At 38.8% G+C, this 26938-nt stretch overlaps 3 protein-coding genes across 4 annotated transcripts in view; all 3 read right to left on the bottom strand.

Annotated features, from left to right (window-relative positions):
- LOC119499813 (aryl hydrocarbon receptor-like) overlaps positions 1 to 16383 on the bottom strand; it is a 41905-nt gene extending 25522 nt beyond the window's left edge. Inside the window, exons 1-2 of the mRNA XM_037789014.1 lie at positions 15733 to 16383; positions 11080 to 11267 (exon numbers count right to left, since the gene is read on the bottom strand). Of these exons, the coding sequence (XP_037644942.1) occupies positions 11080 to 11267; positions 15733 to 15773 (229 nt within the window). The 5' untranslated portion in view covers positions 15774 to 16383. The remainder of the gene's footprint in view (positions 1 to 11079; positions 11268 to 15732) is intronic.
- Positions 1 to 26938, bottom strand: part of LOC119499822 (trace amine-associated receptor 13c-like) — a 978627-nt gene that overhangs the window by 470259 nt on the left and 481430 nt on the right. The gene's annotated exons all lie outside the window — the stretch shown is intronic.
- Positions 26002 to 26938, bottom strand: part of LOC119499811 (aryl hydrocarbon receptor-like) — a 36105-nt gene continuing 35168 nt past the window's right edge. Inside the window, exon 11 of one of the 2 annotated variants that reach the window (XM_037789013.1) lies at positions 26002 to 26716. In XM_037789013.1, coding sequence (XP_037644941.1) covers positions 26639 to 26716 — 78 coding nt within the window. In that variant the 3' untranslated portion in view covers positions 26002 to 26638. Of the gene's footprint in view, positions 26720 to 26938 lie in introns of both variants that reach the window. The other variant, XM_037789012.1, reaches the window with a different exon arrangement.

Genomic DNA, 26938 nt, shown 5'->3' with positions numbered 1-26938 from the left:
ACCGAGGAGCCGCACCGCCACACCGGCCACAGATACGCATTAATATTATATTCCATTTCTGCCAACAGATCCCCCGAAATGCTACATACTGGTCCTTTTAGCACAACTTTGGCGTACTTGTACTTGAGTACTTTCATTTTCCGCTACTTTTCTCCACTACATTTCAGAGGCGAATATTATACTTTTTACTCCACTACATTTATCTGATAACTTAAATTACGTTACATATCAATAATACAAAATATAATCAGCATATAAATTATGATGTATTATTACAGGTTAAAATAATATAATAATTTATTTATCCCCAGGGGGAAACACACAAGATACCCAGCAGCATATAAAGTAAGTTTACAACTTTACCAGCTGCAACATTAAAATGATGATGCATCAATTATAATCCAATAATACCTTATTTTGAAATGGGCCACTCTGCATAAGTACTTTTACTTTTGAGACCTAAAAGTATATTTTGATGCCAATACTTTTGTACCTTAACTTAAAGATAGGGACAGACACAGAGCGGAGAGAGGACCTCAACTCAACAACGCTACCTCATGACAAGTGACCGCGGCAGTGCTACTGCAGGGCTGAGTTTTCTCTTCCAATCTCCAGGAAACGTGCAGCGGCGACGCGCTTTGAGTTCAGGCTGGTGCATGCTAAGGGTAGAGTACGAGCAGGGAGGCAGGGAGGCATCTGATTGGTTCTTTCCGAGCGGACCTCGAGGCAGTGATTGGTAGACGTTTTTACAGGATTACAGCAACAGCAGATGACGGCTCTTTTCCGGTTCTTTTACAGAGCTCATCAGTAATGGATCGCTGTCGGGGTGTAAAGACCATTTCAACTAATATAACTAATAGTGGATAATAGTGTACCCTGCCTTTAAGTCAAATATCTGAGTGCTTCTTCCACCTGTTTTGATTTAGTCTACAAAATGTATGAAATAGTAGCACTTTCAAGAGAAGAAGAAAGAGTGTTGATACTGTTTTCAAATGAAAAACAAACACAACATTATATAATATTTGTCCATCTGCATTTAAAAGAACTTCATGTCATCATGTGACAAAACAAAACCAGCATTCAACCTCTGAAGGTTAACAAGCTGCACAGCACTGCTTCTATTTCGACATCCCATCACCGAGCAGGACGGAGAGTAGCAGAGTGAATGTGTGTGTCAGCATGTACACATGCAGCAACACACACAAACACACACACTGTACAGCGCCGTGCATGCATGCAGTATGTGTGCGAGTGTGTTTGTGTGTTAATTATTCTACCAGAGTGTGAATGGCAGCGAGTAAATATAGAACACTTCAACTCCTTCACCCCCCCAAACACTGCAGTAAATGAACACGCGATGCACACATACCACCCCCACATCCACTAACATACACATGGATGCACGCAACACACACACACACACACAGCCACACATATAGAGGCTGAACATGAACACGCGGTCACTAATGCAGGGGGGGAAAGCACGCACCCTGTGCTGCTTTCGTGTCTCCCGAGGTTTCTCGATCACATGGTTGCATATTTGCTTATGAGAGGCGATCCAGAGAGGTGGGAGGAGGAGGAGGAGGAGGAGGTGGAGGAGGTGAGGAGCGATGGGATTTGGGCGGGGTAGGGTGGGGAGGGGTCACTACTGATTACCAGGTTTTCCCTTTGGTGGCCTGCATTCCTCGCTGTGCCGTATCGTGATCAGCGGGGCTGGGGGAGGGGGGTTAAGCCCTGTAGGGGAAGGACGGAGAGAAGGACGGGCATCGGGAGGGAGGGAGGGAGGGAGGCAGGGTCGTCATGAAGGGATGACCCGCTGCTGATCATGTAGCCCAGATAGCGCTGCAGCCTTTCATTTGTGTTGCAGATACACGACCTACAGGAAGGAGGGGGAGGGGCGGCGGCTTTTCAAATAACAAACCATCGCAGACCAAAACACAGATAGGTACCATGACATATCACAAGACCTTCAGCTTACATAACCAATTCTGGAGCTACAGCAGCAACGGCGGTGGCGGCGGCGGCGGCATGCTATAGAAACGCTGCAGCTCTGACAGATATTTCCGGCTGTGTGCCAACACTATGCGTGCCGTGCCGTGGCAGCCATGTCTGCACATTAATTTCATTAAAACTGAGTTATTTGGCCTCATTTTCTCTCTCAGACATCAGGCCTGCAGCAACATGTTCTGCACACGTACCCACGGCCATTTCATCTGAATTGATTGACATGAATTCAGCTGCGTTATTTGCCAATAAATGTGACGTTTTGAAGGAAAACAAGAGATTAATAGTTTAGTGTAGTTTCAATAATATGTGTACAGCAAAACAAGCGTACAACAAAGCTGCATTCTACTCGGATCAGAATAGTGTTTTACATAATTCATTTTCTATATTCATATCCTGATCCAGCGGGAGTTGCATAATGCGTGTGTGCTGTGCAGGTCCATGTTTGCCATCTCTCTATTAATGGAAGGCATTTTAAGCCGGTGCTTTTATAATAGATATAATGGTTGGTCTACCTTATGGAAACTTGTGAAAAATTAATTTCTCCTCTACTGCTGTTGAAAGGCCATACGAGACAAAAGAACCAAAAGTGTTTCACTGTCGAGTGTTGACTGGGGATTGATATATTTTCCATATAAAAATATCAGGTAATTTATCAGAGGAGCGTTTTTAATGTAAACTGTGTTGTACACTGATTTGTTCAGTGATGGAAGTCATATTAAGAACTTTAAACCTGCAATAGCTGATTTTTTTGGCCACGTTGGTGCAGCGCTAAAAGGCTACAAACACATAACACTGTTAACACTTCATAGAGTTCATATGGCGACCACGTTAGCAGAGTAGACACAGAACAACATTCATTTGGAGTTTTATAAATGTTAAGTCCAATAGTCACTCTGCTTTAAGCTCAATGTTGGTCTCTACCAACTCCTGATGAGCTCCGCTAATGTTCACCAAACTTTGTCCGTCTGTCTTTTGGGTTTTGGGCAGGTAGGGTGCGGTGGGTTTATCAGAGATTTTACTAAACACAGTTGCCTGCTCCGTCTGGAAACTGCGAGTTGTGAAACCAAAACGACGAGCTAAAAGATGCTAAAGACGCTCTGTAAGGCTCAGGGGAGCTGCAGAGTCAGCTGATCATTTTCTTTATAGTTAGTCACTTTATAAGTTAGGGCTGGGAATCACCAGAGGTCCTACAATACCATATTATCACCATACTTGAGTCACGATACGATCTTATTGCGGTTTTAAACATTTTGCGATATGCTGAGTATCGCGATATATTGTGATTTATTACCTTTTTTTTAAAGATACAGTTTTCACTGAGTTCATCTCAGGGTTTTTATTCACATATCCTGAGGTCAGAGGTCAAGGGACCCCTTTTGAAAATGGCCATGCCAGGTTTTCTTCCCCTAAATTGTGCGTAAGTTTAGAGCGTTATTTAGCGTTCTTCCTGACGAGCTAACATGACATGGTTGGTACCATTCGATTCTTTAGGTTTTCTAGTTTCATATGATACCAGTGTCTTCACTTCCATCTTTAAGATTGAGCCCGCTGCAACCTCTGAAATACAGAATAGCGGCCGTCGGATTGTTAAGAGGTTAATAGTTTATAGAATAAAAGGTTGATACTTGATGTCCGTATATCGATATTATTAATATTGCCATGCAAAATATTGCTGTCCTACTACTTAGTCCTCTGGCAGGAGGAAACATTTATGATGTATGAGGACATCAAACACTGGAAATCAGTTAAAAAGTATACAAATATTCCAGCTATTCTTCATTGAGATTCTGTTCAAACCTGAAACAACCTGCTTTACACTTTTCAAGTCTTCCCACACCAGCCTGCTCAAACACACAGCCGACACCAAACCCCCAGCACAGTGAATCCCTCTGCAGTCACAGGGATTATTTCTCCTAATCTCCATCTATATTTACAATAGAGTGCATCTGAAGAGAGCCGCGGTTCACTTTAACAACAGGCATGTTGAACATCACAGGATTAGTCATAATTTCATGTCCTGTACCGCTGCAGGTTTAAACAGTGATCTGTGAACTATACAGCGTTATATCTGAAGCTCGGACCATCTGACATGCATCTGCCGGAGTGGGCTGGTTATGCAACAGCGGTCACGTGACGGCCAGGTTGGATTCTTGCGGCCTGCCTTGAAAACTCAGGGAACCTTTCCAGAAAAACAATTAAAGAGAAGAAGAAGAAGAAGAAGAAGAGGAAGGGATCGGGTGTGAATGAGGGCAGGCAGGAAAAGGAGAGGGACAATCGAGGCGGTTTGGCTGCGGTGATAGTGACTCTTCCAGGAAACCCAGGAGAGCTCTTATTGGCTTAGTTGTGTCATCCAGGGTCTTGTCAGTGTTGTTTACGGTGGAGAAAACCTCCACTGGACCGATCCTCACTACGGAGACTGTCACTGCTCATCTACTGGAACTAACAATGAAAAGAAATCCGTAATGGCCACGCTGTCATGAGCAGTTTTGAGGTAATATTGAATGCTGTGAGATATTTACTAGTACTGGGACGATTCACCTATCTCCCGATTCGATACTATCACGATACTTGGGTGCTGATTTGATATGTATGGCGATTTTTAAGCATAGCGATTTGATATTACGATTAATTGAGATTTTTGTTAACTTTTTTAACACTATGGGAAAAACTTGAATCATACACTTCTAGGGACTTTTACTTTGGAAAATATCAAAATTAATACAGTCAAATTTTTTGATTTTCAGCATGTATGTAGTCAGAGATGTCCTGAAGTCAAATATATCAGTCATTATTTATTAAATGTTATCCAGCAACCCAAAAATCTAAGAATAAAGACATTTCCCTCACAAATTAGTGGTATTTTCTTTTTAATATATAAGGGGCATGTAATGTTTTATACTTCTGGTGAAAATAATCCAATCAATCTTATTTCCATTATGTATTTTGTATATACAGTTCCCTTTGTTAACACCTTATTTTGAAAATTGTACGTAGTCACGTGTGTATACTTCCTCTAACTTCATCAAGTGCGTCTCTAGCTCTCCCGTCAGCTCCGTTCTCTTTATACATCCATGGTCAGCTCCATCGGGGCCGTTTGAATGCAGAGAACATAAATGTCAGTATCTGGGTTTCTCTACAGTCGTAGCGTCGGCCCATTTGACCACGGAGATGAAAGCGACGGCCGGCTCGACCTCACGTTACCGCGATACGATAACGTTTCCTGTCCGTGACAGAGTTATCATGCAGCTTTAGCCGTGATGTCTAGCTCTGCTTTTCCTGTCAATGTGTGAAACCCAAAGTGTTTCCATCCTTTACTGGATGTGTAGTGTTTACCACCCTGGATTTTACATGTGAGGGTGCAGGTCGTATCCACGCGGATCCTCCGCTGTTTTGTACTTCCTCGCTGTGGTTTGTTTTGGTTGACGGATACAGAACGGATACGGAACGGATATGACGTCACGTAACTCTGACTACAACAGGTGTTTTTTTTCCCCACCCTTATTGGTCCGTGGAAAATCAGAGCCTGAATGTGGCACTGGAGGGAAGGTCAGGGTATCTCCCAGATAATTAGAAAATCAAATTAACTATCTAAACCAGATTTCTATACAGATATCTGACCACTAGTTGTTGAGATAAATCTCCCCCCCATACATGGATAAAGAGCAGAAAGCAAACTAATACTAATAATAAGCATATCAGTGATTCTCCACGCCAACTTATCTGTGACAACACTGCTGGAAACACTGCATGTGGCCTTTCAGTGCACAACAGCAGTAATGTGGTTGTAAAGCTTCCAGCCTGAAGTGTAAATCTTGCTGTTGACAGTTGCACATGACACATATTCACATTTCCATATTCAACCCGTCAACCAACCACAGTTGTGTTGTCACACATGGAGCATAAATGATCCACAAGGCAGACAGCAGCTGTGAAGACGGTTCTTACGGCCTCACACCCGGAGTGGGGTGATCCCGGCGTTATCGGTTTTAAGAGAGTCACCGCCCCTCTCCTCAGACTGGCTGAGAGGGACGAGCCCATTGGAGCTCCCGACAATAACAAAGATGGCAGCTGGGCTGGATAATACATGTCAGCCAGATTAGCCGGGCTCTGCCGGGGCTTTGTTCAACTCCTTCGACATGTTCAGTTACACACACGGCCACCAGCCCTCACCAACAACTACTTTATTCAAGTGTACTTCTTTTAAAGTATACTTTCAGTTTACATTGTATGTACTTATCAGAGATATACTTAACAAACTTGGCTCATACTAACATACTGAAGTATGCAGAAAAGTCTAAGTATACTTGGCTTATACTTGTACTTAATCTTTTGATAATAAGAAAATGATAAGTTAGTATACTTGCAGTATAAAAACTATTAAACTAGTAGTTTACTGAGAGTATACTTTAAAGTGTACTTTCATAAAGTAAAAAGTGGGCTACCAGTATAAAACTAGTAAACTAACTGTACAATACGGACACTTAAAGTATACTTTTATAAACTAAAAAATGGGCCTATTTAGTCCCAAGAAGTATTGAAGTAGTGCACTTACAAGTGTGTAACTAGTATACTATCTGTATACTTATACTATAGTTGCAGTACAAAATAAGACTTAAATGTAAACTAGTTGTGTACTCAAAGTTTACTATTCTTACAATTAAAGTATACTTAAAAGTATACTTTAATAAATTCAAAAGTGGGCCAAGAAGTATTAAAGCAGTACGCTTACAAGTATATTACTAATACACTGATATTAGTATACTTACTATATAAACTCTCCACAGCACAAAACACTTCTAACACATTTCAATATTGCATGTTAACGGTACTTCTGAGCATCCACCCAGAGCTGGGAGTTGAAGCAATGGCAGCGTTCCCAGACTGTACTGGAGCTAAGTCATCGCTCCGCAGACCACCCACTACGGGATGCCTCTGACGAGCAGGATTTGCGCTGTTTGCATACAACAATTATGGCGGACCACGGAGAGGCGGCCCCGGAGCGACGGGCCCTTGGGGGTCCACGGAGAGCCGCTTCCTTAATGTAAGAGCCCTGAGCTCGTTAATTACTTAGAGACTGTCCAGGAAGTAGGCTAATGCAGTTAGACAACAGGGCTCGTCTATAGGCTACACTTTGACCTATTGGTGCTGAAATCCATTATCAATGATGTACTCTGACAGGTCGAGTAGCCGGCGAATACTTCCATATGTTATAGAAAGGGAACAATAAACATCACTTCTATTGATAGCTCTAAAACGGTAATAATAGCAGTTACTGTAGAGTGGGCTTCATTTGGTTTCTTCAGGGCATCACAAGCTTCTACATATACACAATAGGGCGGGGACGATACACCTATCTCCTGACTCGATACTATCACGATACTTGGGTGCTGATTCGATATGTATCGCGATTCTACAAGTATTGTGATTCGATATTATGATTTAATGAGATTTACGTTAACTTTTTTAACACTAGACTATGGGAAAAAAGTTGAATCATACACTTTTAGGGACTTTTACTTTGGAAAATATCTAAATCAATCTTGTAAAAATGTTTGATTTTCAGCATGTATGTCGTCATAGATGTCCTGAAGTCAAATATATCAGTCATTGTCAGGAATTATTTATTAAATCTTTACCAGCAACTCGAAAAATTAAAGAATAAAGACATTTCCCTAAAACATTTGTGGTATTTTCTTTTTAATCTATAAGGGACATGTCATGTTTTATACCTCTGGGGAATATAATCCAATCAATCTTATTTCCATATATGTATTTTCTATATACAGTTCCCCTTGTTAACACCTTATTTTGAAAACCGGACGTAGTCATACGTGTCTACTTCCTCTAACTTCTCCAAGGTGGTCTCTAGCTCTCCCGTCAGCTCCGTTCTCTTTATCCATCCATGGTCAGCTCCATCGGGGCCGTTTGAATGCATTTAACATAAATGTCAGTATATGGGTGCTCTACAGTTGTAGCGTCGGCCCATTTGACCACGGATATGAGAGCGACGGCCGGCTTGACCGCACGTTACCGCGATGCGATAACGTTTCCTGTCCGTGACAGAGTTAGCATGCAGCTTTAGCCGGGATGTCTAGCTCTGCTTTTCCTGGTAATGTTTGAAAGTGTTTCCATTCTTTACTGGATGTGTAGTGTTTACCACTTCGGCTCACTGCGGCCAACTGAGGTTTGTTTTGGTTGACGGATACGGAACGGATATGACGTCACGTTACTCTGACTACAACAATGAAAGCGGTAACTTCTTTCTACCTCCTAAAAGACTGAAATGAAGCAAATATATTGATTCTGGCAAAAAAAAATCTATTTCAAAATCGCAAAAAAAAAAATGTGTTACATAGATGAATAGATTTGTTTCCCACCCCGAATACACAACATATGAACCAAGCAGCCACACAACACACACTCTATAAAAATATGAATGGATGGATGCATTTGCTCCATCCGCTCTTAAACACGGCAGTATCACCGGTGCTGTATCCTGTCCGTCTCACCCCAAACAGCCATCTCAAAAAGCCGCCGCCTTAAACAAACACTGCTCTGCCTCCATTTCATAAATTCTTTAAACTCCAGGGTTTCTCTCAATTATTCATGCTCCAAGAGCATCCGACGGCCGCATTGCAGCATTCTCCGTGAAAGATCACCGCCTAAAATAACAATGTCTTCACTCTGCATAGTAGAGAAGAGAGCATACGCATCCATCACGTTGGCGTGCGACTCTTTCCGATGCTTCGGCGTACAGTTTTAATGGACGCCAAGCAGAGCTCCATCTCCTAATCCTCCTATAAGGGCTGTAGCACACACACACACACACACACACACACACACACACACACACACACACACACACACACACACACACACACACACACACACACACACACACACACACACACACACACACACACACACACACACACACACACACACACACACACACACACACACACACACACACACACACACACACACACACACACACACACACACACACACACACACACACACACACACACGGGGCTCCATGAAATATTGAGGGCCTCTCTCTGGGATGAATAAGGCGGTGGCTGGTGGCTCTTCTCTTGCTGTGGTGGTCTCCACATCTCTGGGTGATGAGATGAGCCGTGAGATGTGGGGAAACACATCCAGCACAAATACAGAGCGAGCGACTCGGCTGTTGTGACACTCTGGTAACGGTCGGAGGGACCGAAGCAATAACTGAGGGCGTTTAGGAGCAGCCGCCGCCGCCGCCCACTTTAAACTGTTAACCTCCTGTTAGAGTTACTGCTCAAAGCACACAACTCTGCCAAAGAGCTGCTGGGATTTTTGGCATCAATATTGCTTAAAGAGAACCCTTCAAAGAGAAATCTTCATCTGATAAATTAAAGGCTAACTTTTGTATTTTTCAACCTGAACATGTTTTTGTGATTAATAGTTGAAATTGGTTCAGTATTGAGGGAGAACGCCGTAACCTAGGCAGCGTCAGAGTAACGTTACGTTCACTAAAAGTTCATGTTTTTGCCTCTGACAGACTCAGATTGCTGTTATAAGTGTCCGACAGCATTATAGAAAGGAACCTACAGAGAAATAAAACCTTTTTCTGACCTTTCTCTTGATCCGGTCTGTTTGTTATTGTGTCCAAGTCCCGCTCAAGGAGAAGTCTCGTTCTGAAATTCGAATACTCTGGCTCAAATAAATACGGGTGGCTATCGAATTCAAAGACCTCATCCACGTTGTGGAAATCATCTAAATATTCAGCCGTGACATTGAAGATCTTTTAGATAACACTAAGCTACGCTTTCTGTACTCAAACACAACAAACTCTGCTGTTTCCACCGTGGATGTGTTCCACTATTCCACCGTTGTCTTCCGGCAACACGTCACCTCGCCAGATTTCACAACGAGACTTCTCCTTGAGCGAGACTCTTTCCATAATGTCAGACACTTATAATAACAATCAGAGCCTGTCATGGCAAAAACAGGCACTTTTAGTGGAGGTAAATGACGGTGCCAGGTTGCCCCAATAGGATGCAGCTCATTTAGCGTCTGCCGTCTGCAGCGTTCTCCCTCAGTACCAGACCACTTTTAGAAATTATTGACGGTCAGTTAGACACAAAAACATGGGACAATAGGGTCCAGGTTGAAAAACACGGAAGTTACCATTTAACCAAAATGAAGATGGATCAGTTTCATCCCTGTGTGTTCGGTTGAGAGATCGGTTCAGGTCAAGGCTAGTCTAAAGATCAGAAGAAAGGGAAACTATCCACCTCTCCATCCAAGAGTCAGCCGGCATTTAACTCAGAGTTAGAACCGTGTTTGACTCTCTTATTAAAGGTCCTTTCACTTGTCTTTCTGAAAAAGCAAACATGTTCCTGTTCCTTTAGTATTCACATTCTAAGATAGATTAGAGTATTTACAGCATCACCTGCTATTGGATTTTAAGCCTTTTCAAGTTTTTGAGAAGAAAAACAACATGTTATTGATCAACATTCATAAAACTAAAGATCCCATGAAGTTTTTCTAGCGTGACAGAGCTTGAGTTATTCATCATATGTCAGTGTTAGTTTCTCCTTTGTTCATAATATCCATCCACACTCATTTAATGTCATTATTTCCAGCTTTTTATCTGTAATCTCTGCTGTGTCTAGAGAACACTATGTGCCGTCCAGCCCTTCCCGTCCCTCCTGGCCACCTGACTTTGCTGAAAGTAGTGATGTTTAACCCTCAATAATTAATCTGGTGTAAAATGTTTCTTGCTGGATTTTAAGGCATTGCATTTCTCTCTCTCTCTTTCTCTGTGTGTGCTGGACACATACAGTAGCTCATTAATTTGATATCGATCTTCTCGGAGTTTCACGGCACACAGGATGATTTCCCAAAACTGTCCCACTAATTGGAAACAGGTTTATGTGACGGACGTGATCAATGCATCCATGTGACTGCTCTTTGCGCAAAAGAATCGACTCGATAGTAAAACAAATTCAGATTCGATTGCATGATGTTAGAGATGATAAATGAGCTACTTCTGTTACAGTAAATGCCAAGCGGTAGATTTACCAGAGAAGAAGTTCTTGGCCCGCAGGTAGCTGACACTCAGGCGGAGGATGGAGAGTTTGTCCAGACTGGCGGTGACCTCCTCGGGGAACGGCAGCAGGCTGGCCAACCGCTCCAGCTCCCCGTTCAACCGGTCTCGGTGCCGTTTGGACGGGTTGGACTTGGCCCCTTCACTTGGTGCCTGCTTCACCCTGACGGACGTGAGAAATGGAGAAAGACGTCACAACAAAATCATCGGCATTCACTCAGAGCCCATTTAGAGCCCCTCAAACTAGTTTAAAATGTGACTTCTCTGGGAGGACATTTTGGGTCAAACAAGATTATGATTAGCTATAACTATGATTAGAAACATATTTGTGATACTTCAAAAAAGAAACGTAATCTGGGAGAAAATATGTAATGGTAGAATGGTAATAATGGTAGAATGTGATGATGCACAGGGTAAATGTCATGGCCAAAGGCTCCATTGTGTGCACATAGCCTCCTGTAGTGGATATCAGGAGTAGTTTAGAGCCAGATTCCCTTTCAAGAGGTAGAAAACCCATTTGGCACACTATGGGTATCCAAGTGGCCAAATGGAGAGTCCGCCTGGTCCTATCCTGACTAAAACCTTTATAGAATCTATGTGCTTTGTGTTATTTATATCTGCTTTGGCACAGTTGTATTTACTCAGGCATAGTAACAGTCACAATGTTACTGACACTGGGGATGAATTCTCTGAGGTCTTACCTCTCCATAGAGACCAAGATCATGCATATAGACCTGCTAGTTGTGGAGCTATTCTTCATTTATTTTGGATACGTCTGTCTAGGCGAACTACACCTTCCAGCACCTCTAGGTGCTTTTGGCTCCACTGGTCCACACAGTCTACACTCTCCTTTTCACTTATTTTCATGGCAACACACAGATGTTGACCTTTAGTGCTATGTGATGGTTGTGTGTACAGTACAAGTAGAGATAAATAGAAGTAAATATAATAATAAAAGGTATATACAACTAGTATAAGAATAGAAGTAAAAACAAACTATACAAGAGCAATTAAAGACAAAGTTATGAGGTGAAAGTAACAATGATGTGGTTAATAGCAGCAGGTCAGCAAGTCTAGTAAACTGTGTGCACCAGAATAATATATAATGGGATTTAGAGCTGCAACGATTATTCGATTAGTTATCAGCTATTAAATTAATCGGCAACTATTTTGATAATCAATTAATTGGTTTGAGTAATTTAAAATAAAAAAAAAGAAGTCTAAATTCTCTGATTCCAGCTTCTTAAATGTGAATATTTTCTGGTGTCTTTACTCCTCTATGACAGTAAACTGAATATCTTTGAGTTGTGGACAAAACAAGACATTTGAGGACGTCATCTTGGGCTTTTGGAGACATTTTTAAAGACCAAACTAATCAATTAATCGAGAAAATAATCAGTAGATTAATCAACAATGAAAATAATTATTAATTGCAGCCCTACATGATTAAGTGATGATACTTAGTGTGTTGATGCATAAAGAGAATACGGGCTAAATCACAATTTTGACCGTATTAACTACAGTAATATTCACAGAATTTAAACTTTCATATATAAATAAAAAGTAAGCAGTTTCTGTTTCTCAATTGAAAAGAAAATATTTTTTTTATATATATATATATATATATATATATATATATATATATTTATATATTTTTCTCACTGCCTGTAACATGTTTCACTCGCCGGTTATGAATGACTTTTTTAGCAGAAAATGATGAATTAGTAGATCAAAACCTCCAGCAGCACCATCATCTATTGACACACAGAGGAGTTAAACAGCAGGACAATAATGTCCTCATTACTGTGCACAGTTTGGAGCTTTTACAGTTACTGCAGCTGCTCACACTTTATAATAATAACATCATCTTTAATGTGGATGATGTCATCATCACTGCTGAGGATTTAATCAAATGTTTATGTTGAGACATTTATGGGTTTTACAGTGAAGTCAAAGCCTTTAAAATGACTCCATCTAAGATTTCTAACATATTAAACGTAACAAATGCATGATTTAGCCGAGGACTTCCAGAGATGTGTCAAACTACAGTTTGGGAAAATGTGTGACAGTGATGCACAACAATTTAAACTCAGAATAAATATCATAAAGCTCCAATTAAAAGTTGGAATTAGCAGATTCCTAAAAGGGAAATTCACATTTCTTCAAAAACATAATTTTGGGACGATATTTTCAAAAATACAACACATGTACTATGGAGGCAGATTGTCTTTAGTTTTTTTAATTATGCAATAGTTCTCTAAAAATGTGCTAATGAATAAATACAAAATATCATCACCCTTACATTGAGAACTCACTTTAGATTATAAAATAAATATTTCCACTTGTGCAATTGTGTTAATAGTCTGTTTATTGTCAATACTGTATATATTGTTCCTATTTTTTATATTTACTCTTGTTTATATTAGTTCTATTTTTATATTTCCTTCTATTTAAATTGTTCATATTTTATATGTCTGTCTTTTGTTTTGCTTTTTTTTACTGTGTTGTATCTTGCTTTTTGTTTTTTACTGATGCTTCTTGTTTTTGCACTATCCCCTTTGCTGCTGTACACTGAAAATGTCCCCACTGTGGGACGAATAAAGGAATATCTTATCTTATCTTATCTTATCTTATTTTAAAAATACCTGAAATACTTCAATACAAAAAATTCAAATGATAAAAAAAAAACATTTCTTCCCTCATTACTGTGCACAGTTTGGAGCTTTTACAGTTACTGCAGCTGCTCAGATAATGTTTATAACAACATCATCTTTAATGTGGATGATGTCATCATCACTGCTGAGGATTTAATCAAATGTTTATGCTGAAAAACTGAAAATGTTTGTGGGTTTTATAGTCATCCTTAAAATGGGTATATTTAATTTAAATAAAAAAAACAACTTCTTTTTAATAATAAAGCTGAAATAAGGTTTTATTGATATTTTTTGGAACAATAATTGATCCAAAACTGCTAAATATGTTTACAGTGTCAACATATATTAACATTATGAATTACTTATGGCTAAAAAAATGATGAATTAGTAGAGCAAAACCTGCAGCAGCTCCATCATCTATTAACACATATAGAGGAGCTGCAGTCATTTTAAACAGCAGGCGAATAATGTCCTCATTACTGTGCACAGCTTGGAGCTTTTACAGTTACTGCAGCTGCTCACACTTTATAATAATAACATCATCTTTCATTTGGATGATGTCATCATCACTGCTGAGGATTTAATCAGATGTTTGTGTGTTTTACACACTGTAAACAATTGCTGTTAATTTACAGCAGGATTTCAACAGTATTAACCTGTTATTGCATCACTTTACTGCTGATCTACTGTCTAAAGTATCATCAGTAACAGTTTCATGCAGTATTGTTTTAATTCTGGGACCTGATCTGCTCATGTGAGGCTTGTACATTGTACATGATTGTAAAATCAGTGAATTAGCTTTATTGTTCTTCACTCACATGTTGTTCTGGTTTGCATTCTGTGCTTGTAGCCAGCTAGAGACACACATTTTGGGAAAAGTGTCAACAAGTCTATTATAGCCTTTTTCCTAACAAGTGCCTTTAATTGTATTTATGTGATTATTCCTATGTCTGTAACCTGCTAAGTCTATTCATCTAGGCAAAAAATAATGTTTATTAAAATGTATGTAAAAAATAAATAGTGCATTAAAACAAACCAGTAAGATAATGTAAAAGAAAGGTGGAAAAACAGCTATATAATGTATCTTTAAACAGTAAATTAACTGTAAAATACTGTGAAATTAATAAATTTCAAACTGTATTTTTCATTAACAGTACAAAGCTGTAAATTTCAGCATTACAGTATAATAATGTTAATTTTACAGTAACATAAAGGCAACCCTGCTGACAGTTCTTTACTGTTATTTTACTGGGAAATTCTTAAAAGTGCACATTTAATAAAAAAAAAAAAAAAAGAATGTGGGCTTTTTTTATATTAAAATTTCTGACATATTAAACCTAACAAATGCATGATTTTATTAAGAAACGACGGATCATTAAATCTCCCTAAACCAATGAAAACAACCTGAGGAGAGAGAGAGAGGAATGAAACGGTGCCTCTGATCCTCTGAAGGGCGTTTTGACAGAAAATGGCGCAACACTCTGCAGGACTCCCAGACACTGGGTGACATTTTGAAAAAATAAATAATAATAAAGAAAAACAAAAAAAAGTGTGTTAGTTTATTTGGAGGATTGTAAAAAAAAAAAATACAGCTCAATAAATAAAAATAAAGAGAAGTGTTGAAGGTTAAAAGCAGGCCTTGTGGTTGCAGGCCTGCAGTAATCCGCATTAAAGCAGCAACCCTTTACGCACAGGACATTTACACCTTATTATGGTTCATTATAGCACCTCACTAAACATCCTGTAAGAAAATATTAATATTAAATCACCTCACAGGTGCACTGAAATGATTAAAACGAAATCTTGAATATAATACATGTTTTAAATCGATTAGATGTTTTGCCTTGCAGCGAGCATTTATTAACTAACATCACAATCCAGACTCTCCAGGTGGATTTTACATTTTAATACGAGGCTTTTTTTATTTTAATTGATAATAATACTACTAATAAAGTAATAATAAAATGCACTTACGCTCTCTGGACTGGTTTCCTCCTCTTGCGTCCTGCATACATGACTGCTCTTGTTATATAAGCCTCTGATGATGAATCCCTCAGAAACACACAGTCTCTTTCTGAAGCTACATGTAAAGCCTCCAATACCACTATAGTCTGCTATAATCCTCCAGATCAACACCGAAAACACATTCTTTAAAACAAATATAATAAAATATGAGAAAACAAATTAAGAAAAATGAAATAATATTAGAGGAACAGGAGGTGTTGTGCCTCGTTGTTGTTTATTCTGGGCTGCTCCAGAAAAGAGTTCAATCAAAATGTGCAGGAATAAATAAAAGCCAACAGAGAGATCCAGAGAAATGCAGAAAGATAATGAATCAGTCGGTGTCCCATCAGCTCCTCATGGAAAGATGAAGTTGTTCCAAGTAAAAAGGCGAGTTTTCATCCTCATGAAGGGAAATCAGATGATGCAGTCTGCAGAGAAACCCTCCTCCTCCTCTTCATCATCCCTCCGAGGGACAAATACAACGAACAAACTCCAAAATAGTCGCAGAGAAGCTTCCAGTATTTACATGTTCTCATCTACATCAGAGCTTCAGAGCTGCAGCTGAACTCCAATTAGTGCATCAAGCTGCAGCAGCGGGGGCGCGCATTCCACTGGCACGGGCACGCGCGACACAGATTTCTGACGTGCACGAGCTCCAGAAGCTTTCTTATGAACATTTTACAGGATGCACGCGCGGGCACGTGGGAGAGTCTCCTGGAAACACAGGCTGAGCGCATGCACGGAGGCGCGTTCCCGTCGTCCAATCAGAGCTCAGATGGAGAGCTGGAAGGTTTGTGTTGAGCCTCAATGTGGCTCAATGTGGGTCAGGGGTTAGACTAATACATTATGGAGCTGAGTTCATCTCTACATTCATACATTCATCTTATCTCAGCTTCAGCATCACAAATCACCATGTGGATGAAAACTATGATAATTGATTAACCATATTATTTAAAGAGACTGTAGGCCTAACTCAGGGGTCGGCAACCTTTACTATCAAAAGAGACATTTTATAGGCAAAAAAAAACATCTTTCTGGAGCCGCAAAACATTTGAGCATTGTGATGAAGGACACAGTCTATTAATAATTATATTTTATATTATATTAGGGCCACATTGAGGGAAAACAAATCTGATATTACGAGAATAAAGTCATAACTTTACTAGGAAAAAAAGTCGTAATATTACGAGAATAAAGTCATAACTGTACGAGAAAAAAAAGTCATAATATTATGAGAATAAAGTCATAATATTCCGAGAAAAAAAATAAAATAACATGTAATATTACTACTTTATAATATTATGACTTTATTCTCAAAATCTTAGATTTATTTTTTTTCCCTCATTGTGGCCCTAATACTCTGTCGTACCGTCCTACCATAGACCTACAACAATGATAAATAAAATTGAAAATGTAAACAAAAAAACAGTTATTCATTTCCACTAATTTTAAAAAAAATCCACAGGAAGCCACTGGAGAGGAGCTAAAGAGACGCATATGGCTCCAGAACTGCAGGTTGCTGACCCCTGACCTAACCGAACTGCAGCTTTATGAGTTTCAGCTCATTGTTTATCCTTCGGCCCACAACTTTACTGTTCTGTTTCACTCTCGCCGCTCTCATAGCGTAATGTCAGCCGCAGCAGGCAGCTGTTTCCCGACAAAGTGAGGGCGTATAAATCTTTGGATGCCGATAGTTAACTATCCTTCAGTAAAGTCAGTCACAGAGAGAGTTGTACAATATCGCCGAAGCATTTCGGAGATGGAGAGAAAAGGTTGCTAATAGTTTATTGCAACATTTTCTCGCCATCCTCTGAAACGCTTCGCCAATTTGTAGCTCACTAGATCTGAAATGTATGCGATGTCGATTTTGGCACCCAACTACACAGCAAGATGACATTTTAGATGTGTAACTTTAATGTGCTTCGTGTTTGCCTCCAGTCCTTCCTTTGTTTTGCCTCCAGCTAACACCGTGACGTGATGAGATAAGATGATCATGGACTGTAAAAAAAGGTCTATAGTAAAAAGTATAAAGGGCGTGCTGGTAAATATATTAACTGTAATTTTATTCCAAAAGTTGTAAAGAAAGCAAAGGAAGTAAATATAATCAGATTGTATTGTCAGTCAATAGCCAACACTATTAAATCCCTGGCATTGTGAAACAGCATTTAAACCTTAATGTTGGGAAATCATACTTACAGGGAATATAATTGAACAGTTTCCAGAATAAACAAAATATGAATAATTCAGATGATTTGCCTCGGGGAGATTTATCTTGTCAGATTGTGTGAAAACAGAGATGCGGAGGTTTAACGCAATCGTGTTTTGACAGCAGACAAAGACAGATATGTCGAGATGTTCATTCTATATGGAAATGCTTACATTGAGTCACATGACCACATCAGACCCCCTCGGGGTGCTGAAGACCCCCCACAACACATGTAGAAGGGAAACTAGGCCAACATGCTGATAGGTTGTACTGTACATTTATTATGTTTCATTTATAAAGCAGACCTCTCCTCCCTTTCAGGAGAACGTATATTGTTTATTTTGTAGCTTTAAGTCACTAATTGTTGATCCAAAGATGGCGATGTCGGTCTGTCTGTTCAACCTGATCTCTTGGGAAGGTACAGTATATAAAAAGAACGACATCTTAAGGATATTCAAAGTGTCATGACTCATGCTAACGCAATTAAGCTTTTGGCATGTCACATAACGCCACGTCGTTGCAGCGAAACAGCCACAGTTAGGTTTAGGATAAACATCATGGTTTGGCTAAAAATAAGGATGTAAACTACGTAAATAAACATGCAGAAACACTGTAATGTCACAAAGACGTCACAAACCTAACTTGAAAACACTGTCTCTAAAAACGTCATAAAATGCTGTGGTGATCTTTTTTCAGAATAGTTTCTAAAAGTTGAGGCTTAACGCTACTAAAACAACACTCCAAGTCTATTTGGTCCAAACAATGTTTGTTTTATTAAACAATGATTTTGATATTTTAGTTACAAAATCAATGCACGAGAAATTGTATTTTTACTTTACAATATTTTTGACCGTTTTTATATTTAGTGTACATACTTGACTTTGGATTATTTTTTGTTATCCTGTTTACATTGTTATTGATCTTATTTGTTATTATTTAGTAGGTTTTACTTGATCATATTTCATTATTATAATAAAATTACTCCATTTGGAGTCAAAATTATACAATTTAATTGTTTTTTTATTGATTGTTTACTGTGCACAACGGTAGAATGTGATGAAGCTCAGGTTAAATGTCATGGGCAAAGGCTCCATTGTGTGTTCATAGCCTCCTTTAGTGGATATCAGGAGTATCTTATAGCCAGATTCCCTTTCAAGAGGTAGAAAACCCATTTGGCACACTTTGGGTATCCAAGTGGCCAAATGGAGAGTCCTCCTGGTCCTATCTTCACTAAAACCTTTATAGAATCTATATGCTTTGTGTTATTTATATATGCTTTGGCACAGTTGTAGTCAAGGAGTTGCTGAATGAATTCATGGCATCATTGCTATAATGGTGTTATCCACTGTCTGATCTAGAAAACATTTTAGGCGAGGATAAAAATGTAAATGTTTCCTTTGGTTCATCACAGTTTACTCCGGCATAGTAACAGTCACAATGTTACTGACACTGGGGATGAATTCTCTGAGGTCTTACCTATCCATAGAGACCAAGATCATGCACGTAGACCTGGTAGTTGTGGAGCTATTCTTGATTTATTTTGGGTATGTCTGTCTAGACAAACCACACCTTTCAGCACCCTAGGGCTTAAGAGGTTAAATAATCTTGATCTCAATATTTACCAAAATAATAGTGATTATGATTTTTGCCATAATCGAGCAGCTCTAAATCCAAATGAGTATTTTGGTACAATATATCATCACATCACTGCATGTAAGTTATTGATGTGAGCCTTCAAACAGTTGCACAAAGACATTCAACAAAGCACAAATGTATGGCAACCTGTCATATACAGTATAAGCCTTCCTTTGACTTTGACTTGTGAGTATATCTTTGTTTTTTGTTGCCCGTACACACTACAGCAGAAATCTGTAGGCACTTGCCCTTCATGCCTCCAGGAGCCGGGCGTAGGGGACAAGAAGTGTTTAGTGTTTGTTTGGACACCGTGTGTCCCTCGGGACGGCTGTAAATGTGTTTTTCATGCTCTGAGCCCGGCAGAACGAGGGAGGAAGAGAGCTGTGGTGGTTTTAGTCTGTCGGCTAGTCAAGGTCGTCCTGTCGGCCTGCAGGGGAGCCGTGCACTCAGCAGAGGAGTCCGTTCAGACTGGAAGGAGGAGCACATCAAGCTGGTGGCTACGGGGAGGTTACAGTATTTCTTCCATGTTTCCATTCCACTTGGGAACATATAGTTAGACCACAAGTCAGCTGCTACATGTCTTCCCATGCAGGCATTATTCAATGTTATACTCCAAGGTGCTTCTTAGAACACATACAGTAGTCTACTGCACTACAACATCAATCAAAGAATAAAGACAGAATAATAAATATAATAAATAAATAATAAAGACATTTTCCTCATAAATTATTGGTATTTTCTTTTTTATTTATAAGGGACATGTAATGTTTTATACTTCTACTGAACATAATCCAATCAATCTTATTTCCATTATGTATTTTGTATATAGAGTTTCCTTTGTTAACACCTTATTTTGAAAACCGGACGTAGTCGCACGTGTCTACTTCCTCTAACTTCACCAAGTCCGTCTCTAGCTCTCCCGTCAGCTCCGTTCTCTTTATCCATCCATGGTCAGCTCCATCGGGGCCGTTTCAATGCAGAGAACATAAATGTCAGTATATGGATGCTCTACAGTTGTAGCTTCGGCCCATTTGACCACGGAGATGAGAGGGACGTCCGGTTTGACCGCACATTACCGCGATACGATAACGTTTCCTGTCCATGACAGAGTTAGCATGCAGCTTTAGCCGTGATGTCTAGCTCCGTTTTTTCTTGGTAATGTGTGAAACCCAAAGTGTTTCCATCCTTTACTGGATGTGTAGTGTTTACCACGCTGGATTTAACATGTGAGGGTGCAGGTCGTATCCACGCAGACCCTCCAACGTTTTCTACTTTCTCGTTTCGGCTCACTGCGGTTTGTTTTGGTTGACGGATACGGAACGGATATGACGTCACGTTACTACAACAATAAAAGCGGTAACTTGCTTCTACCTCTGCAGAGACTCAAATGAAGCAAATATATTGATTCTGGCATTAAAAAATCTATTTCAAAATCATAAAAAAACAAACATGAGACAGTCACTGAAGCCTTCAGCCTCTTGTGCCTGAACAACATGTGGCCTGGACTCATTTTCTAACTGAGAAACACAAGGAAACATGCTATCAAAGAGAACTGGGAAATCAAATCATAAAATAAGCTGTATATAATATTACTTTAGCACGCAGGCTCTTTGTCCTCAAACCCTAAAATGTGCCTTTGCAGGGAAAAAAAGACAAACTGTATGAGGGTTGTGGCTTTGGAAGTCATCATTTAAATTGTGGCTTGGAGGCTCCTTTGGGGGAAAAACGGACGGTTATTTTACAGCTTTCAAGAAAATACAAATTGGCAAGTGGGATTTTGACAGTAAGAGAATAGTGACCGTCTCATTTAACAAAAGTAAAACTACATGTAGACTCAGGCCACAAGTATTTCTTTTCCTTTTCTTCTGAATAAAACCACAGGGGCTTAAACAACTGATATATCGCAGTAGTTTTTAAATGTTTTTTTCCAGTTCTTCAGGGAAATAAAAGCTGATGAAGGATCCTTCACTTTAGTTACCAACAACAGAGTGATGTTCTACGGATACGGAGCATCAAGGCCAACATTTGTCACTGAAGTAGTAGGCCTATATAGAAAACATAATGCCCTGGATTTTCTGCACTTTCTTTCACTTTGTTGTGCTTTGTTTGTTGAGTAAAATTCAATGTCTGACATAGAAGACCTTTCATAGAGAAATTTGAAAATTAAATTACCTGAAAGTTATTTAAAGAATGAAAATATAACATTTAATGAAATAAAAATAAATGAAATGTGGAATAAATAAAAAAGGTTGTCAAAATCTACTGCTATGTACTGGGGTGGATTAATGTACAGGCTGGTTTAGGCTGCGAGGGCCCCAGATTGGCCAGATTATTTTTAATTATTTAAATGTACTTCAGAGAAAAAATAAATAAAATTTTACTAAATTATGTGTTTGAATATTTCTGCATACTGTAAAATATAGCTTTGTTTCATATGAAGGAGGCAAGAGCATTGTTTGACAGTAAACTGTGTGAAGTAATAATATTTATATATTTATAAAATGATTCCTGCTGTAATATATGTATGAATAGATAAATTAAACCGCCTCAGGTAGACAGTATAGTGCTGTTTCCAGGAGACAGTGATGGGGAGGAGATGGAGAGCCCTCTGGTGGACAAACCACCATTTCTTTCTAAACAAAAAGCCAGCTCAGAAACGTCCTCACCAGAGCTGCGTTGTGTGTCCTCCTTTAAACTCTCATCTCTAACTCCTCATGTTACTTCCTACATATTTTGTGGCTTTTCATTCAGCTCATTTTCCTCCTCGCCTCCATCATCTGCATCTGTTCAGTCACTTCTGTCCCTTTTCCTCCTTCCTCTTGCTTCCTACAAGTCACCTCCTAACAAGACACAAGTGGACACGAGGGAGGAGAGTAAAGAAGCAGGAGGAAGGACAAATGTCTCTCAACCTAATGATGACATTTAAGGACTGACAAGGAGGCTAGAAAGCTCTTTGATTGGTCACTGATTGTCCATCCAGAGAGGATGGACAATCCATCTCCAGTGACTCTGTGGATTTTTAAAAAGATTTATGGAAATGAATGACTTTTTTTTTTTTTTTACATTTTACATTTTATTTATCATTGTGTAGGTCTAATGTATATAACGTATGAGTATTAGGGCCACTATGAGGAATAATCTGAGATATTCTCATAATATTACATCTTTTTTTCTCGTAAAGTTATGACTTTATTCTCGTAATATTATGACTTTTTTTTCTTAAAGTTATGACTTTTTTCTCATATTATGACTTTATTTATTATTTATTATGATCAAATGTTTTGCGGCTCCAGACAGATTATTTTTTTTTTTTTGCCTAAAATGTCTCTTGATAGTAAAGGTTGCTGACCCCTGCCCTAAATGTTATTCTTTGGTAATTTGCCCTACTGAGTGGCGGTAGGGAGGGATAAGAGGTGGGTACAATGCAACGTAACGTCTGTACGTGTTCGGTATATCTGTTTACGTGTGTACATGGTTATATAATGTAAAACTCCTTAAATAAAGTTATAAAAAAGAAAAGAAAAAGAAGAACTGAAGTTCCCCTTTAATATGGATGTTTATAAAGAAATGAGCCAAACACAGCTTTAATCATTGCACACATATATTTATGAAAAAGCATTTAACATGAGACAAAAGGCTGGTTATTCGTTTAACATATATTAGGATATATAGATACTATAACTACTTGGCTAAATAGAAGTGGATTACATGAAACTGAATAATTTTTTTCCTGCTTTTTTTCTTTAAAAACAAATAACAGAAATATGGCAAGGCACATTAGCATGAAAAACATCAACGCCGCTGTGAATAAAAACATTTGGCTCCAGGTTTTCTTTCATAGTGGCTACGGTCTGTGTCAGAGTTCAATGACGAAGGCGGTTTATAGGCCGTCCTTATAGCCTCCACACACAGTCGGCTGCTGCTTCGTGCTCAGATCCTCTACAGGAGGAAGAGTCCATCGCTGCTCTTTCAACACAACACAGAACAAGCATTTGCAGAAGCATTGTACTAGAAGGTATTTCCAAAAAAACATACACGACAGATTCTTAAGGAAAGGTTAAAAAAATACTGAGTGATTTCCCACAGTGCAGCGGGAATACGGTAAAGCTGCCATGTTAGCGCTGGGGTTAATAATCCAAAGTGTTTTTTTGCAGTGTGGATGTGAGCACAAACAGGAAACAGACAAAGCGACGTCAAGATGAGCTGAATGCATTGTTAGAGCACTTTAAAATCTCCACATTCCTGACACTAAACTCAATGAAAGAAATCCTACCATCTCTATAGAGATCGGTCAAGTTAAGTATTTTTCCCTTGTCTCCATTGTTTAAGGACGTTGTGTTTGTGTGTAATGGGAAATTTAAGAGATTCCTCCGAGCTTTGAAATGCACTTAAGGATGCAACCTTTTCATTTACAGTAAAGATACCGTATCTCCTATGGACGTGTCTTCCCTTACATTAGTGCAGCTCTAATTAGAAAACATTATTTTAAGAAGCTTTATACAAGAAGGCACAGATATATATTTATTATGAAGATACTTTTAAGCTGCCGATTCGGCATGAAGGCACAAGAAAACGTATATGGTCATGCTGTATGCTATCATATAAATTAATGTTTGGGTTAAGGCAATATATATATATATATACATATATATATGTATATATATATATATATGTTAGAGTGTTCCTATGTAGGACCACAGCATATGGGATTATGGGAACAGAAGTATATTTGGGTATGGAGGCTGTTTTTATTGCATCGAGCTGACCCATTTCAAAGGTTTGGGGACGTCCATCAATCTTTTGTTTAATTCAGACTATCATCAATAACTCGTAAAGTTACTGATGATAGCCAGTTATTCTGGTGGTCGTAGAAGATTTAGAAAATACATCACATGAAGTGCACACCTCTGAAGGATGTAAAGAAATGGAAGAAGAGAAGAAACTCAAGTTATAGTATCTTATCTTATTCTTATAGTATAGATCTAGATCAGGGGTGTCAAACATACGGCCCGAGGGCCACAACTGGCCCACCAAAGGGTCCAATCCGGCCCACTGGGTGACTTTGCAAAGTGTAAAAATTGCGGAGAATTATGAGATTTAAATTTGACTTCATACTTTGTCACATTTATGACATTTTATGGGAATTATGTCCAAACTTTTGACATGGTAAAGCCAAAGTTATGAGATATTAAGTCGAATTTATGACTTTTTAAATCAAAATGAATTCCAATTTTGCAATAAAATGCACTTCTATTCCTATTTGGAGTAGATTTTTCATTAATTGTGAGCATTTTCAGAATGTATTGTACTTCTTTACACTAACAGGAAGGGAACATGTGGAGGTGTTGTTATTTATAGGTTACTATTTAATGGTTTTACTGGTTCGGTCCACTGGACATCAAACTGGACTGTACATGGCCCCTGAACTAAAATGAATTTGACACCGCTGATCTAGATCTTATAATATCTAGTATCTTATTATAGTATCTTATTATCTTTAACCTGTTACGTTGCTTACCAGTAGTCCATCATATGCTCATTACCACTGGGCTTTACCATTTTGCTGTCAAGGCTAGTTTGCGGTGATAGGTTTTTGACCTACAAGTTGATGAAGACCGCTTACTGAAAAAAGGTTTTGAATTTTCAAATAGATTTTATTTCATTTTTTTTTACCTTCAAATTGCATTTTAATTTAGTATTAGTTAGTTTTCATTGGGCCAATACTGACTCAAATAGCTGGATCTGATATCGGTGACAATGGGGCCGATTTATTCAACACAATTCTATGTTTATATACTGTATACATTTTGAATTTGAATTCCTGTTTAAGTTTTGACCAAATTGTTGCTGCATTAAAAAGGTTTACACTTGAATTGTAATTCCTGCTAAAGTTGCTGGTGCACGATTTATTGCTTTATTAATACACGGCTTTGTTGAATTCTCGATTCTGATCGGTCAATTACGGCGTTCTACAGTCTGTTATTTCTTTCTTGCAGACCGTTGCTATGTATAGCAGCCCGTTGCTATGGATGACAGACCGTTGCTATGGGCGCAGTTCTGATGTCGGACTCCATTTTTGTGTCAACATTATTGATGACACAGGTCTGGCATTTTACTTTTAGCTCCATTGCTTTATAGACATGACTAAGATGCATCAGAGTACAGGTCTTAGTTAGCAGCAGAGCATTTCAACTGCAGCTATTTTCAGCTTTAATAACGTCACTGAGATGGAAATAGTGCGACAAATCAAAATGTTTGCATCCCTGACAGAAGTAAACGTGACCCCTCGGATGTTTTTTTTTCCTGATTTCTCTGCTTATTCCTGACATGTTTACTGGAAGGCATCCTCCACAAAAAGCACATTTACGCTGCACACAGATAAACGCGTGTATATGACACGCCAAAGCAGAAACAAATAGTACGATTACAGATTATATTTACATCAACCACATTTAAGGGTTTCATTTAAAAACATACAGATTCTTTTATCTGTAATAATAATTATTTTGAAGGTACAGCTGTGCTTTCACTTTCAGTGATTCTTTGCACTGATTTTTACAAAGATGACGACGACGTCTTTTAGAAAAAGTCTTTAGAATGATTATATTAAAAAAACAGCATTTTTTTTTATAGTCTTTTTTAGGTATTTATACTTGGGAGATAAATGATTGTCCCCGGTGGAAAACAAGGACGCGACAACACCTGGTTTCCCTTATAAAAACCTATTTCTTTGGCTATTTGGATTTACTTGACCAATCCTCCTAGCTGGCTCAAGCTCCATCCCGGTAAACGCACTTGTGGCTTTTTATACTTCATTATTAGGCTACTTACTATAGTGTATCTTCACTAAAAACTGACAAGCAACAGCTTTTAAACATTACAGACTGGATAGAGTATAAACGTGTGATATAAAACATTATGACGATGAGGGTAAGCATGAGAGTCTGTGGATAAGCACTGATACAGGCAAACTATACTTGAGTTGTGTCCTTCCCCGGGATTGTCGCAGCAGAAATAACAACATGGCTTTGACTACTACTCTATCAGGTACATGGCTACGTCACGAGCAGGTGTGGCAAACATCCCGTTGTGTTCAGCGGAGACTCTTTCATCCTGCTGAACAGAGCGGAGAGGACACAGGGTTAAAGGAGGTTAAAGCCACAGTATAGTATGTCAGCACACATTTTCTATTTAAACTCGATTCAGTTCTCACCATCGAGTTCCTGTTTTTATGTAAATGTGTTTTAATTTTTAATAGCAGATTTTGCACATGCAAACCAAAGACAAATTTTGCACACAAAAAGTAGGCAATGAAGTATTTTCCATTCTATTCCA

Source organism: Sebastes umbrosus, chromosome 13 (assembly GCF_015220745.1).
Source record: "Sebastes umbrosus isolate fSebUmb1 chromosome 13, fSebUmb1.pri, whole genome shotgun sequence".
Classification (NCBI taxonomy): Eukaryota; Metazoa; Chordata; class Actinopteri; order Perciformes; family Sebastidae; genus Sebastes; species Sebastes umbrosus.
This window is presented reverse-complemented; position numbering and strand designations above follow the sequence as displayed.